We start from the raw sequence: 14,095 nt of genomic DNA on the forward strand, positions 1-14,095 counted from the left end.
GTCAGCTTGAAATTTATTAATGCTAAAAATAAAATTGCAATTAAAACATACATAGGAATTAATATATATATATATATATATATTAATTCCTATGTATGTTTTAATTGCAATTTTATTTTTAGCATTAATAAATTTCAAGCTCTTTATTGTATTTGCATAAGTAGGCATACGAGTGTGAAATTAGACATACGGAGTAACATATATTTTTAATTATCAATATCAAGTTGCAGCAGCATGTTTTCTAGTCTGGCCAGTACACACACATACGTGCGCCTGTACAGTAGGTGAACAAAAATGGATGAAAATAAATTCTAGGACAATTTAAAGAAAAAGTAAGCAAGGACAAATCGTGAATGAAGCATATAAAAAGACCATTTTCACGTTGTAATGATAATCCGCTTAAAAATTAAATAAATAAAAATCTAAAAAAAACTATAAGCCATGCCTCTCGACGTATAGTCGATGATGAAAACGACGCGCATGAAATTTCGCCGACGAATATCATGGAACATTACGACCTTTGGAAAAAAATCAGGGGGAAATCATTGAGTCATAAAGCGGCCGTGTGATTTTACCTCGTGCCGATGCACTTCCGACAAAAGGATTCCACGGGTTTCCCTTAGAGCCGTGAGAGACGTCTTGCGCGCGCGCGCCCCTGGAGTAAGAAAAAAGATGCGGTCGAGGCGTCGAAGCATCGAAATCGAAAGCTCCCGCAGCCCCCCCCCCCCACTGTTCCCCCCTTCTTTGCCACAACGCCACCCGCCACGGTTCTCGCGAGTACCTCACCCCGCAGTGACGGAACGCCTGTCTTATCCGTGGTGGGGAGGAAAAGCGAGAAAAGCCGGTGCGCCTGTCCACCAGCGACGGCGGCATTCCGAGGAGAAGGGGCGCAACCGAGAAGCGCCATTATAATCCGGAGACTCTTGCCCGAGCCGCCAGTTCCTCGTACGGTCTTGCGCGAGCCTCAGCTCAGCATTCGGCGACACGGTTACCCAAGCGAAGTCACGGACGGACAAACGTAGAGGCAGCGCAAGCTCTCCCCGCGCAATAACCGAAAGCTGCGTAGAAAAGTGTGCGCCCGAGAAAGGAGCGACCCTGGCCCGAGATATCAGCTGTTGTTGTTATACGCCGATAGTCGCGCGCGCGCGCACACACACATACGCACCCACGACGACGACGACGACGACGACGACGACGATCCCTTCCCCTTGCTTGCTCTATACGTGCGAGAGAAGATTCCCTTGACTGACGCAGGACCGCCAAGGTCGTTGCGATTGGACCGTGCCAAGAGCGTGCCGAGGGTCGCGTTCGCTCACGACATTTCCACAACCCCCCGAGCATCCGGGGATAACTATTGTTCGGCCACGCGCGGACGACGTACTTTGCCGCGGATCTGCGAGGCTTTCAGCAAGGATTAGCAATTAAAGAGGTTTTTCGTTATGGCGACCTACGCGGCCTATAGGCACGTTGAACTCGACAACGTCGGCTACGGGAAGAAGAGGTTTGTGTACATTTTGTAACCCGTTTTTTTCTTTTTTTTTCTTTTCTTTTTCTTTTTTTTTTTTGTCAAACGGAGACATACGCTCCTTTTAAATTTGAGATGAAATTCAATTTTATAACGACATGCTCTTTAATCGTCCCGTAAGGGTATTATAGCTCTGCGAAAATTATATTTTTAGAGAATGTATTTTTTTACTAATACAATAGTGGCTTTGGAAATGAAAAGATTCGTTAAAATACGGGAAATAAAATGAATATTTGAATTTCAGCTTGTACGTTTGTGCTGTTATAAGTATACGTATTTTGTAAAGGTATAGCTCATGTAAAAACTTAACAAGTTATTCTTCCTTGCAACGTAGTGTAAACTTAATTATTAGTTATTATCTTTTAAACTAAATTCATTGCTTATTGACTTATCCGTAAAATAATAACGAGTGAATGCGCGCGTAGTTTAAATTCTCTCTTTATATAATTGTAATCTCCAAGACAAAATTGGCCAAAGCCGATAGATTTCGTATGTAAATGTAAAGTAGAGAGAATAATTATTAATAAATTTGAATAATATATGTACAGTAAGCACTTTTAATACACGTATATGTTTGTATTTTTTAATTATTATTTTTTTTTTTTTTATATTATACGCACATGTTGAATTCGTAGAAAAGTTTTTACCGCTTATTCAAGATAATTCTCAAAGACAATAACCTTTTTATAGTTTCAAGCACGATTTTTCTTCGTATAATTAATAGTTTTAATTGCTTTAAATACTAATTTATTAAAGGATGTATTAAAATATTACTTTCGTTGTTTTTAATACTTACATGCTGGTAATAAATCATAATTGGTTATAAAAATTATCGCTCGATAGTTATCAATTTCTAATGTGAAATTATAAAAAATAATATAAAAAATAATAAGAAATAATGTGAATTTGAGAGAGTACAAATTTTAAAAAAAGGCGCGTGAGAATTTCCTAATATTATAATATTCATATTAAATAGAATGTCAATATATATTTAATTGATCTACCCAAAATTGTCACTAATGGATAGAGTGATATTTTCACTAATGACAGCTTATCGAACGATAGACACTTTAATTATGACGCAGCTGTCTACGAAACTTCAGGTTATTTTTAAATTAACCGATTTTTTTTATTATCAGCATTACGAGCTTCGAATAAGAATGAAAATTTGAATTTATATAAATAATTTTGCTGTAGTCTTAAAATAGCTGAAAATTTCAAGGTCTTGTTCTTTGAATATAATATGGTTTTCTATTATTTAGAATTTCATAGTTATTCAAAGTTATTCAAAATTTTTCATATTAAAATACTTTTTCATATGTAGTTGCGTGCATGCGCTAATTTATAAGGATTTGTAAAATACAAAATGGTAATATTTTAAATCATTAATTTCTTTTAAATTTGTCTTATTGATAATGGTATTCATATATCGTTTAATCGAAAACCTAATAAATTTAGGAATAATTATTTGCTATGACCATTATCGTATCGTCAATCAATAGATTTTATTATATTATTACATTATTATAAAGTCGTTGTGATGTTATTTTTTATATGTATGATTTGTATAAAGTAATAGTTCAATGTATTTGCTTCTATGAAAATTGACTTTCGAGCTCTTAATGCATTTTCCTTTGATGCTTGGAAAAGTTAGCACTGAAACATTAAAACTTTTACGACTTAAACTTTTATGTTAGTATTATTAAGCACGCTTGATAAGCTTTGGATTACATTAAAGATTTAAAAACTTGTTTTAATTACTTAATATCTAATTGATAATTAATATAATTAATTTTAACCGAATATTAAATATATATTATTAATGCAAATTTTTTCGATATCCGTATCGAATATTCAAATACTTTATCTTTATTTATTTGATTCGTAAATAGCCCGATTTAAAATCATATCAAACGTCTATCGTTTTCTCTTAAATTTTCTTTATTAACTATCATTATATCCCTTTCACGTTTAATTACAATTGCATTGAAATTTAAAAATAAAATGATTATAATGTAAAAGTCTAAAGCTTCTCACTATTTAACTATTCACTTTATCGGCATTATAGTAACAAAATTATTCATAAAATAAGAATGACGCATTGCTGAATTTTTACTGTTTCGAGTTAGTAAAACTTGTGTCTATATTTTAAGTTCTGCTATTTTTAAATCCATGCAGATAAGAGAAACTTTCTTGTTGAACGATAACAGGAAATCCTCGACATCTCATGATTAGTGAGCTTCATCAACGAAGTATAAAAAAGTGCTGTTCTTCGAGTATATTTTTAAATTTATTAGAAAAATTATGAGAATTAAAGAATAAAAAAATATAATAGTAAAATTACTTAAAAAATACCAAAAATACTAGTATACCAAAAACATCTGTGTGAAACGATATCGATACTTATCAGCAAAATTTTCCTAATAACTAATGTTTGAATAGCATTAAATATAAAAAAAAAGTCACATTATATTTAACTATATTAATTACTTAATGTTGTATAAATATGACAAAAAAAGCAAGAAAAAATAGTTTAGAATTTAGATGCAATTTCGGTATAAGAAGAAGAAGAAGAAGAAGAAGAAGAAGAAGAAGAAGGAAAATCATCTGTATAGTCCGCTACAAGATAAATTGAAAATTATTCTTTTTAATTAGCGTGAAACATATTTGATAACAAGTGGAACAGTTTACATCACAAATTTTCATAAGATTTTTGAAAATATTTATAAACATAAAATCACGGAAATATATCCATTCTACCGTTTTTTTTTTTTTTTTTTTTTTAAATTATTTTGAATAGTGCTATTTTTCGTTAAATATAATTCAATTAATATTTATTTACATGCGAATAATCTGATATTAAAAAGATAATTTAAAATGGTTAAAGTAATTACATACTAAATAATAACGAAAATAATCTATATATATATATATATATATATATTGTTATTGTAATGTTTATATTTTATTAAAGAATTTTAGAATAACTTTTAGTAAATTAAATATATTGCATTAAACTTTATGAAGTGCTTAATATCAATTTATCGTATAAAAAATATGAGTACGGTATTTAATTATTTATTATCGTAAAATATTTATATATAAATTAAAAGCAGTCAGAACTTCTATTCTTCTATAAATACTTATCTGATCCAAAAGTGATTTATATATAATAATAAAATAAGATTATTTATAAATATATTTTATATTCTACAATTATCATAAAATCACATGTCGTTTGATACACATGAAGTTCGATATTATTGATATACTAATTAAACAGAAAGAAAAAAGTAAGTGAAAAATTCATTTAATAGATCGGAATTAATATTTGAGTTAATCTATTAAAGAAACTATTATTAATTCTCTTTTTTTGCCTTAACGGTGAATTACTTAAAATTACAATTTCAAAAATATCATTTCAAGGAAATTAAATCCAATTATATTGGATATATCGAAGTAGTGATATTTTTAGATACGTAACTGTTCAAATGTGGCTTCATCTGCCATTGCACAAAATTTTTTCGTATTAGAACTACTTGATAATTATTTTTAATAACATTAAGTGTACACTATGACAAAATAATGGAGTTTTTCGAAATATCAAAGCGGTTTTAACCTACAATGGAAAATATATGATAATGTCTTAGGTCACGATTATTGTGACATATTAGTCTTTTTTTTTTTTTTAATAGTAATAGTATAGTATATAATACTGATAGTGGCTATATTTATAACTTTATTTTTATAGTTCTTACCATTTAAATTTGATTTGTTAAAAAGAAAAAAATTCGCAATATTACACTTATTCAGAATAAATATCTGAAAAAGGATGTGGGTAAGTGTGTGTAAGCCCATACGTGTACATGAGTTTATACGATATATATATATATATATATATATATATATTTGTACCTGAGTGCATATCTTAAAATATTTTCATAATTAGGGTATAAGTGAAATACAAAGGCTGCTATATTAAAAAAAAAAAAACCTTAATTTGAAATAAAGTTGTGTATTATCGATTTTTCATTCGTCCGTTGAAGTTTTTTTTTTGTTTTTCAAATTAACGAATAATGAAATAATATTGGGTTTGAATATATCGTCTAATATAAATGAATAATATTTTTGTGATAAAGTAATGATTTTTTTATTGCGCAAGCTCGGCAGCAGCCTCTGCAATTTTGACTTGTAAGACATGTTCAGCGCAAGCGTGTACTAGTTATCATCATAATCTTCTCGATCGAATTTTTAAGTCATGAAGATTCACCACTACTCGTGAATATTATTTCTATTAATTATTTAGGAAAAATTGTATTTTAAGCATAATATATTATGAGAATAATATGAGGAGATATTGCAAGATTAAGAACTTTAAAAATAGATTAAAATTTTTATTTTTATTTTTTTTATCTTTGTACATAAGCGTATACTTTTCTTTTTGAAATTAAGTGCCGTTTTTATATAATATTACACTATTATGTAATATTGTAATATTATAATTCAGATAAAATATAGGACTCGGAGAAACTCTCTGTGAAACGTGTATATACAATAATAATATGCATTTGGTGTAACGGTAATTGGAACATGTCAGGTTGCTGAAATTCTCAGAATAATTCATTATATCAGCATTTAGCAAAATCAGCGGTATTTATTGTAACACATTAAAATGGTGTTTTTAAAATTGCTTATATGAATAAAATTAGCTTAAGCTCGGATACCGTAAGTTTTTCGAAAAATAAAACGTGCCTTTTTCTTACGAATCTGTAAAAAACGCGAAGCTAATAAAAGTAGAAAATCGTGGATAAATGGAATTTAAAAAAATCTATATATTATCAATTACATCAATTATATCAATAATTTTCGATACGATCTCTTTGATATGAAACCGCTTTTCGTTTAGAGTAAAAGAAAAGTAGAAAAAAAGTAAAATAAAAAAGTAAACAAGAAGAGTGAAGCTCGTGAATAAGCTTTAAATAAATGAAGACATCGGCTGGAGAGAAATCTTAAAATCATTTAACGATCGTGCAGAACCGATCGTCTCGATAATCCCGAACAATCGAAGCCCCTCTTTCGACTCCAGGGGAGAGTCAAAAGAAGAGAAAGAAGAAGAAGAAGAAGAAGAAGAAGAAGAAGATGAAGAAGAAAAAGTGGTAGAAGAAGTAGAAGAATGGATTGGATCGATGATAAATTCATCGAACGTACTATCATTTTCATGTTTTCTTCCCGCTTATTTTTCGCTTACTGATAAAATCATTTTATGATTAATGTAAGGCGATTTGTTGCTATTCCTCAACGATTTTATATCAAAAGAATTTTCTCCAACTCGTACGATATATCGGCTGTTGTAATTGTTCTGCCGACTGAGGAATTTCATTTGAACGATCGAGCCTATTTTACCATTACGCGTGAGAATATTTTTTAGCCAATGGCAACGCTACTTCAGATAACTGCAGGATAATCGCGAAGCAATATAACTTCAGCACACCCTTACAAAAAGATAAGCAAGAAGAAGCGCGTAGATTGAAGAGTTTTGGTGAAACAGTATGTCCCACTCATCATCTGTCGATAGAACAGTCCAAAAAAAAATACACTCGCTCCTTCGACTCTTGCGAGTCCTTGGCACAAAGTCTCGACGGTTCTCGTCTTCCCTGCAAGATGATTCGCAGCGAAACTCTTATTTAGCCGTGGACAACGTTAGTCGAGCCGGTGCATCCTCGATCAGCTCCTGGGCTACGCTCGTGCACATTTCCGTTGCTCGCTCTCCCATCGCCCCGCCACCCCCGCTCTCTCTATCTCTCTCTTTCATTCTCTCTCGCTCATTCCTCAGCATTTAACGGCGGCGGTAGCACTTCGCTCGATAAAGTCTGCACGCGATCATCATTGGGCGCATACATGCACACCTCGCGGTCAACGCCTCGCGGCCAGAGCGAATGGAACGCCGAGCGTTATTTTGCACGTCAGCTGCACGCGCGAAAAGCCAAAGCGCGTGACGATGAAAATGCCGAGCCTACGGCCGGCTCGTGCCTACTTTTCTATTTTATTCGTGTGTCGCCGTTACGGGCTTTTTCTCTTCCCTTTTTATTTAACGAATAGCACGTCGTGCGATAAATGGTTCGGCGCACGCTCGTTACGTCGGGGATGGAACGCCCTTCGTAAACAGCAAACTGACTGTCCGACGCGATGAAAATGCCCGATGGTGAGTATATTGGCGATGCGGAGTTTCGACGTCCCCGCGAGCCCGCGAGCCTCCGCTTTGGCTGTTTCATTGTTAGATATGCAGAGCGGCCGATATGATAAGCGAGAAATACACATCGACGCGCAATTACATTGAGATTACGAATTACAATGCTTATGGAAAAATTGTTATTAAAATGTGTGCGGCGCTCGCGCTTGCCCGTATAATAAGAAACATTTAGCAAAAAATATTGGGCAGGAGTTTTGTATGGATTGCGCAAGACTTCAATTACCTTAATTCTACGTGCCAACTTTGGTTTAAAACTATTGTACAATCTTGATTGCGAGTAAAGTTTAATTTTCAGTTAGTAAATACCGAAAAGATTGAATTTTAGCTTCAAAGATCTCTTAATTATAATACTCCTTGAAATTGCATTTTTCGCAATCTTTCATTTTAGGAGGTATTAAATATTATTATATTTTACAAGCGATATTTTGCTTCGTAATAAGCTTGCCTTGTGTAATACTTATCGTGTAACATCAGAATGTATTTTTAACGTAGATAACAACGAGAAATTGCTTAAACGTAACATTTTTTTTGTGCGGCGCTAATATAGTTAGGAAATTTTTCGCAGTGTTGCAGCAGGACTTTAATCATCTAATAGCCGGATGACATTTGATTTCGAGTTCATGTACAATTTCGCGAGTTTAAAATTGGAAGTGAAGATGTTTTATGCGCATTATTATAGCGAGCGTAATTAATTACAAAAAAAATCTAAATCTCCAAGTATTTTCATTCTTATCTTTATTTATCATATATAAAACATACGATCCTTTAAATTTAGATGTTTATTAATCGAGGCTATGAATCTTTAAAATAATGCGCAATCGAGCTCTTTTCGTAAAAATAAAATAAAAAATGCCAGTTTTTTTCGAGACAAGGAACGAGCATAATAGATGCTCTTACTTTGGGAATTATTATTACTTGAATTAATAATACACTTAATTCTATCGACATTAAGTTTTTGCCGCAAAATAATGTGTATTTTAATTTACAAATAAAATAAGTAGGAAAACGAGTAAGCTATAAGATTTGCTATTTGCAATTTATTTTCATACTTTAATTCAACTTAGTAAAAGTAAGAATACAAAAATGTAGATATATTAATAACTTCAAAATAACCGGGTATTAAGAAAAAAAGAAATGGAGCTTATATTTTCTATTAAAAATTGCATTATAATTATGAAACTATTACTGAAATTTAAATCAATATAGCATGTTAATAGAGATCATCTCATTAGCTGAGATTATACAGTTTCTCGAGCGTTACTTTGAACTAAAAGAAAAATAAACTGAATTAAATTATTTTAAAAAATTTTTAATTTCGCGAGCATCATTATGAGAAGAAACGATTAGAGAAATTTCAACTAAAAGAAAATATAAAATTAATTACTATTTATATAGCATGTACGTTACAAATCATACGTGCTTGTCCTTATAAATCCACATTATTCCTATAAATCTTATGTTCCATTAATCAATAATGACATTTGTGTCCATTAAAAATCAATAAAAAAAAATATATATATATATATATATATATATATATATATATATATGTTGGGCGAAGAAAATGTTATCATTTCACGGACTATCGCAACCCTCTGTACGAAATCATATTTACCATTATGACTGTTGGCTAGAAAGCTTTTCCGTTCCTTTTGTTTCGTTTTCATTGAGGTAAAAGAAGACAGTCGTCGGTAGACCGGTTTTCTTTCTTCAGGTGATAACGCACAAACGAACCAACGTGTATGCGTGTGATAGAGCAATGTGCACTGAAAACTCCCCGGTCGAACAGTCTCTTTATCTTTCTTCTTCCCTCCCACCCTCTCTCGCTCACTCTCACTCTCTCTCTCTCTCTCTCTCTCTCTCTCTCTCTCTCTATCTATCTATCTATCTATCTATCTATCTATCCATCTTTCTCGTCCTGATTCATTTTTTACTGCTTCTTCTTGGGAGTCGCATAAAAGCAGAAAACATTTCTTTAAGTTTTATTAACTAGAACATATAACGAGCCAAACGATGATGAGCGCATGGGATCGCTTTTGTTCTTCTTTGTAGGGGTCTCGTTTATCGGAAGCAGCGTAACTTTTTCTTGATTATGAGGTTTACTTACTTCCATGGAGTCTCTAGGTTGAAATCTTCGTTTTTTCGTCTCCCATTACGAATACTCCTCTGTTCTACCATATGGCTTTTCAATTAAATATTTTTTCTTTCCACAATTGACTTTTAAAATCGATATTTAATCATATATTTATAACATTAATATCCTGTTTCTCGGATAATTTATATACTTCTCATAAAAGTACAATATAGAAAAATATTAATTTCGACTAAAGACCTCGGAATATGGAATTTTTCTACGATAATAAGAAATTTCAGGTGTCGTCCTATCTTATTATGTTTTATATAATGGAAATAAATTCTTGTAATTAATTGCATACAAAATTAATTTTCGAGCTTGTAATTATTTAAAATCTACGATACAAAGACTAGTATCCTTAAATATAACATGAGATATCTAGTGCATAAAACGCAAAAATTAACGTTAATAATTAAATAAGTAGAATAAAAAATTATTTCAAGAATTTGTAAGCGTTCCTTACAATGTATTTTTATACCTCGTTATTTATCGTAATAGCCACCTTTTTCAGAAACTGAAACTCATTCGTATCTCTTGAAATCAAGAACTTTAAGCTCAACGCATCATGATAATCTCGTAATAAAAATATATACGACCGACTACGATATAGCCTGATTAACCTCACCGAGTAATCCGTGATTCATTTGGTCAATTAAAAAAAAAATGCGTTAATTAATTGCCAAAAGGAAAAGGAATAATTTAAGACAACATTGTCGGGCGACGATAAAAAAAAAAAACGAACGAGCAACAAATTTATAAGTGTGCGCGCGTGCGCGTCTGTGTGTGAGAGAGAGAGAGAGAGCGAGATAGCGCGCGAGCAAATAAAAGGGACGGCGCGAGATAGTAGAAAAGAGAGAGAGAGAGAGAGAGAGAGAGAGAGAGGGAGAGAGAGAGTGAGAGAGGGAGGAAGAGAGGAGGCGCATCATAAAGAGGCTAGGAAACAAGAGACTGTGACTATCTGGGCGAGGATCAGCCTTCGCTCGAGAAACGGCGGCAATAAACTTTGAAACGCCTCGCGATCGCGCACTGCGTGGCCTTAAACACGCGCTGCAGTCTCGACGGACGCGAAGGAGGTTACACAGCCAGAGGATTTTCATTCATTCACAAATCAGCTTCGCTCTTTCGCTCTTTCGCTCTTTCGCTCTATAGCTACTTTGCTACTTCCTTTGCTCCTTCGCTGCTCCTTTGCTCCATCGTTCGCACCTGTCGCGCCAGCGAGCGAGTCTCTTGATGCATTACCCCCACCCCTGAGAGCACTGAATGGAGTTACGCTTCTTTCACCCGTCGCTCTCCTTTTGAGCGAGATTTTATTTATAGACCCTTCGCCGCTGTTTTAACGAGCGCCGGATCGCGCTTTCCATTCGCGCTGCACTCGCAAAATTGTCTGTCAATTAACGGATACCACGATAGCTAACCGATTCAGGACCTCTACCTATTTAAGACCTATCTCGCATCGCGGATGCATTGGCAATGGCGCGTAGGAGCCGCTCGAGTCAATCCGCTGGAAAATCGAGGGCTGAAAAACGGGAACAAATTGCAAGTCGCTTGTAAAGCCGATGCGATGCAGCCTTGGTGAACGTGTAGTTTGCATAGCTCAATGTCAAGCGAGAAAGTCAAATTCGATATTTCCATTGGTCGTAAAATTGAAGCTACCCTGAAAACCCTGGCGTAGTTTGCTTTTCCAATGAAATGAAATTAAAATATTTAAGAAGATGAAGAAAGAGGAGGTTTGGTACGAAGCAGGTTAGATAAGCTAGAAAGAAATTGGCAAATTTCAACAAAAACCTGCCGTTGCAGAGTGTCATGCTCTCTTAAATTCGAAATTGGAGTTTTTATAATAGTTTTCGTGTACGGTAAATTTCAATCATTTTTCCAGACAAACATAATGGGATTTGTATATAAATGTATGTTGGAGGCTTAAAATGAGTTTGAAATAAATGTGCTCGAAGAAAGCGAGTGTAAATCAACGTAATATTGACGCTTATAAACAATTTACCTTTGCTATTAATATGTATTTCATAAAAATAATTTAATTTTTAATTCCTCGTTGTATATGACAATAGCTACGTTTTATTATTAGGTAAAAGAAAATTATGTAATTTCGTAATTATAAAATTTTAATTTCAATATCTTTTCACTTTTCATTCATTATCATGCAAATGTATATAACAAAGAATACATATTATAAAGGACATTATAATAATACATATTAATAGGAAGCTATGCCTATTAGCTTTTTTGAATTTATATATTTTATATGTACATAAGAATTTATTGCGTGAATATCAATATTCCAACTGTTATTTTGACATTCTTAAAAAATTATATATATATATATATATCAAATTTATTTAAATAATCGAATTTATGAATTTTTTCCTGGCTTTTATTGTTATCAATAAAAAAATTTTTATTGATTTGATAAATTGAAGAACAAAATTTTATTTATTTTGTCGAATATAAAATGTTTGAAATGTAAGTGATTCCAAATTTACGATAATAATTGGAATTTATGAATTTAATTTTAATAGAAAAGCAAGCATTAATATATAAGCCAATATATTAATATAATTTGTCTACAAATTAGTATTTGGTGTATTGATAAATCTAACATGATAGAATGTGTATATGCAGGATTTCATAATTTGAAAATACTTTCATGATAATTATGATAAGGTATAGTTTATATATATATATATATATATCAATAAATTCGAATTCTTTGATATTTCTTTTATGCGAAGCTTATGAAAATATGTGCACAATTTATAGTTTTTTCGTTTACAACTTATGCAATTTAAAGTATAACGCGTTTAATGATTCACAGTAGTTTATGAACTTATAGTTATATATGCTTGTAGATTGAAAGTAGTAAAAGCCAGGATTTGTTAGACCATTTAAAGGAACTTGCGATTTTTAAAAACTAAATTAGAATTTTGATTTATTTAAATCGGAAGTCATTGTTAAATACGTTTATATTGTAGTAGTAAAAAATTGTACTAACACAGCGGCAACTTCTTTATTGTTCACTTCTCTCAGCAGCCCATAAAAATACAAGAATTTCACATTTGCAAATGTACGTAATATCGTTACGCCTTAAAAACCTATACGTTGACAACATTCATAAGATATAATTCAAAATTCTTGCATCGCTTTAAAATCTTTAAACTTATTTTGAATCTTATGCGCGATCATTAAATTTTTAACGTGAATCATTAATGCCCTCTTCGAATATAAATCATTATTCATTTGACATGATATTTCAACTTAAGCTTATTATTTCGTCCAGATTTATAGCATAAACAATGAAATTTTTTTCATTAAATTTACTTTAATAAATATTTATAATAATTCGTAATAACAAATAAAATTTTTAATAAAACTTTTTTCTTCTTTTCTCCTTTTTTATAGGTACGTATAAGCTGAATCATGCACTTCTTCAATTTTCATTTACCATTTCTATTCTTCTGTTGTTCGAGTAAGTATTCATTACATTAATATTATGTCGTGCAAGTAATTTTCAACCAACTTGTATTAACGTGTTTTTGCAAAGGCAGCATTTTCCATTAAGAAGCACGTTCGATATTTATCAATACAATGAAATAAAAAAAAAAAAAATCTTTTTAATAAAAATTTGTGGCGAAATATTGTGGATGTTTTACAGCGAGTTAATGAATAATTCGATTCTAAACTTAAATTTATCAACGTTAGTTTGACAGTGTAGTTTATAAAATTGAATAAGAATGTATTGATCAAACTATTGTGAAATGAGAACACATATAAATAAGTAAGTATCAAGAATGGAAAATCTATTATCGAGTGAATATTTACTAAGGCACTCATAATTACGCGTAAAGCTATGAGAGTATAATGGCCAATTTTCTTTTAACACTCACCAAACTCAATACGACCTCTTCGTATTGGAAGGTTAAACACTTTCATTTCCCTTTTTTTTTCAGCCATGACCCTACTACTTTGATCCCACTCCCCACTCCAACCTCTCTTACGTACACATGGAAGCACATTTATCGCTTTTCCAAGTGTCGTATAACAAGTATTTCTAAATTCCGTCGAGCATCCTCGTAAAGCGGGGAGAGTCGTGACGACGCACCTGCGATGCCGGATTTTCCTCCACCGTCTAAGTTGTGACCCAAAGAGACAGGCGGTTAGGTGTCACAGGGCGGTA

General features: G+C 32.1%; 1 protein-coding gene across 1 annotated transcript in view; it reads left to right on the forward strand.

Annotated features, from left to right (window-relative positions):
- Nucleotides 1-1,186: 1,186 nt before the first annotated feature.
- Nucleotides 1,187-14,095, forward strand: part of Jupiter (microtubule-associated protein Jupiter) — a 44,875-nt gene continuing 31,966 nt past the window's right edge. The window contains exon 1 of the mRNA XM_011500150.1: nt 1,187-1,501. Coding sequence (XP_011498452.1) covers nt 1,440-1,501 — 62 coding nt within the window. The 5' untranslated portion in view covers nt 1,187-1,439. The remainder of the gene's footprint in view (nt 1,502-14,095) is intronic.

This window comes from Ceratosolen solmsi, unplaced genomic scaffold, assembly GCF_000503995.2.
Source record: "Ceratosolen solmsi marchali unplaced genomic scaffold, CerSol_1.0 scaffold41, whole genome shotgun sequence".
Classification (NCBI taxonomy): Eukaryota; Metazoa; Arthropoda; class Insecta; order Hymenoptera; family Agaonidae; genus Ceratosolen; species Ceratosolen solmsi.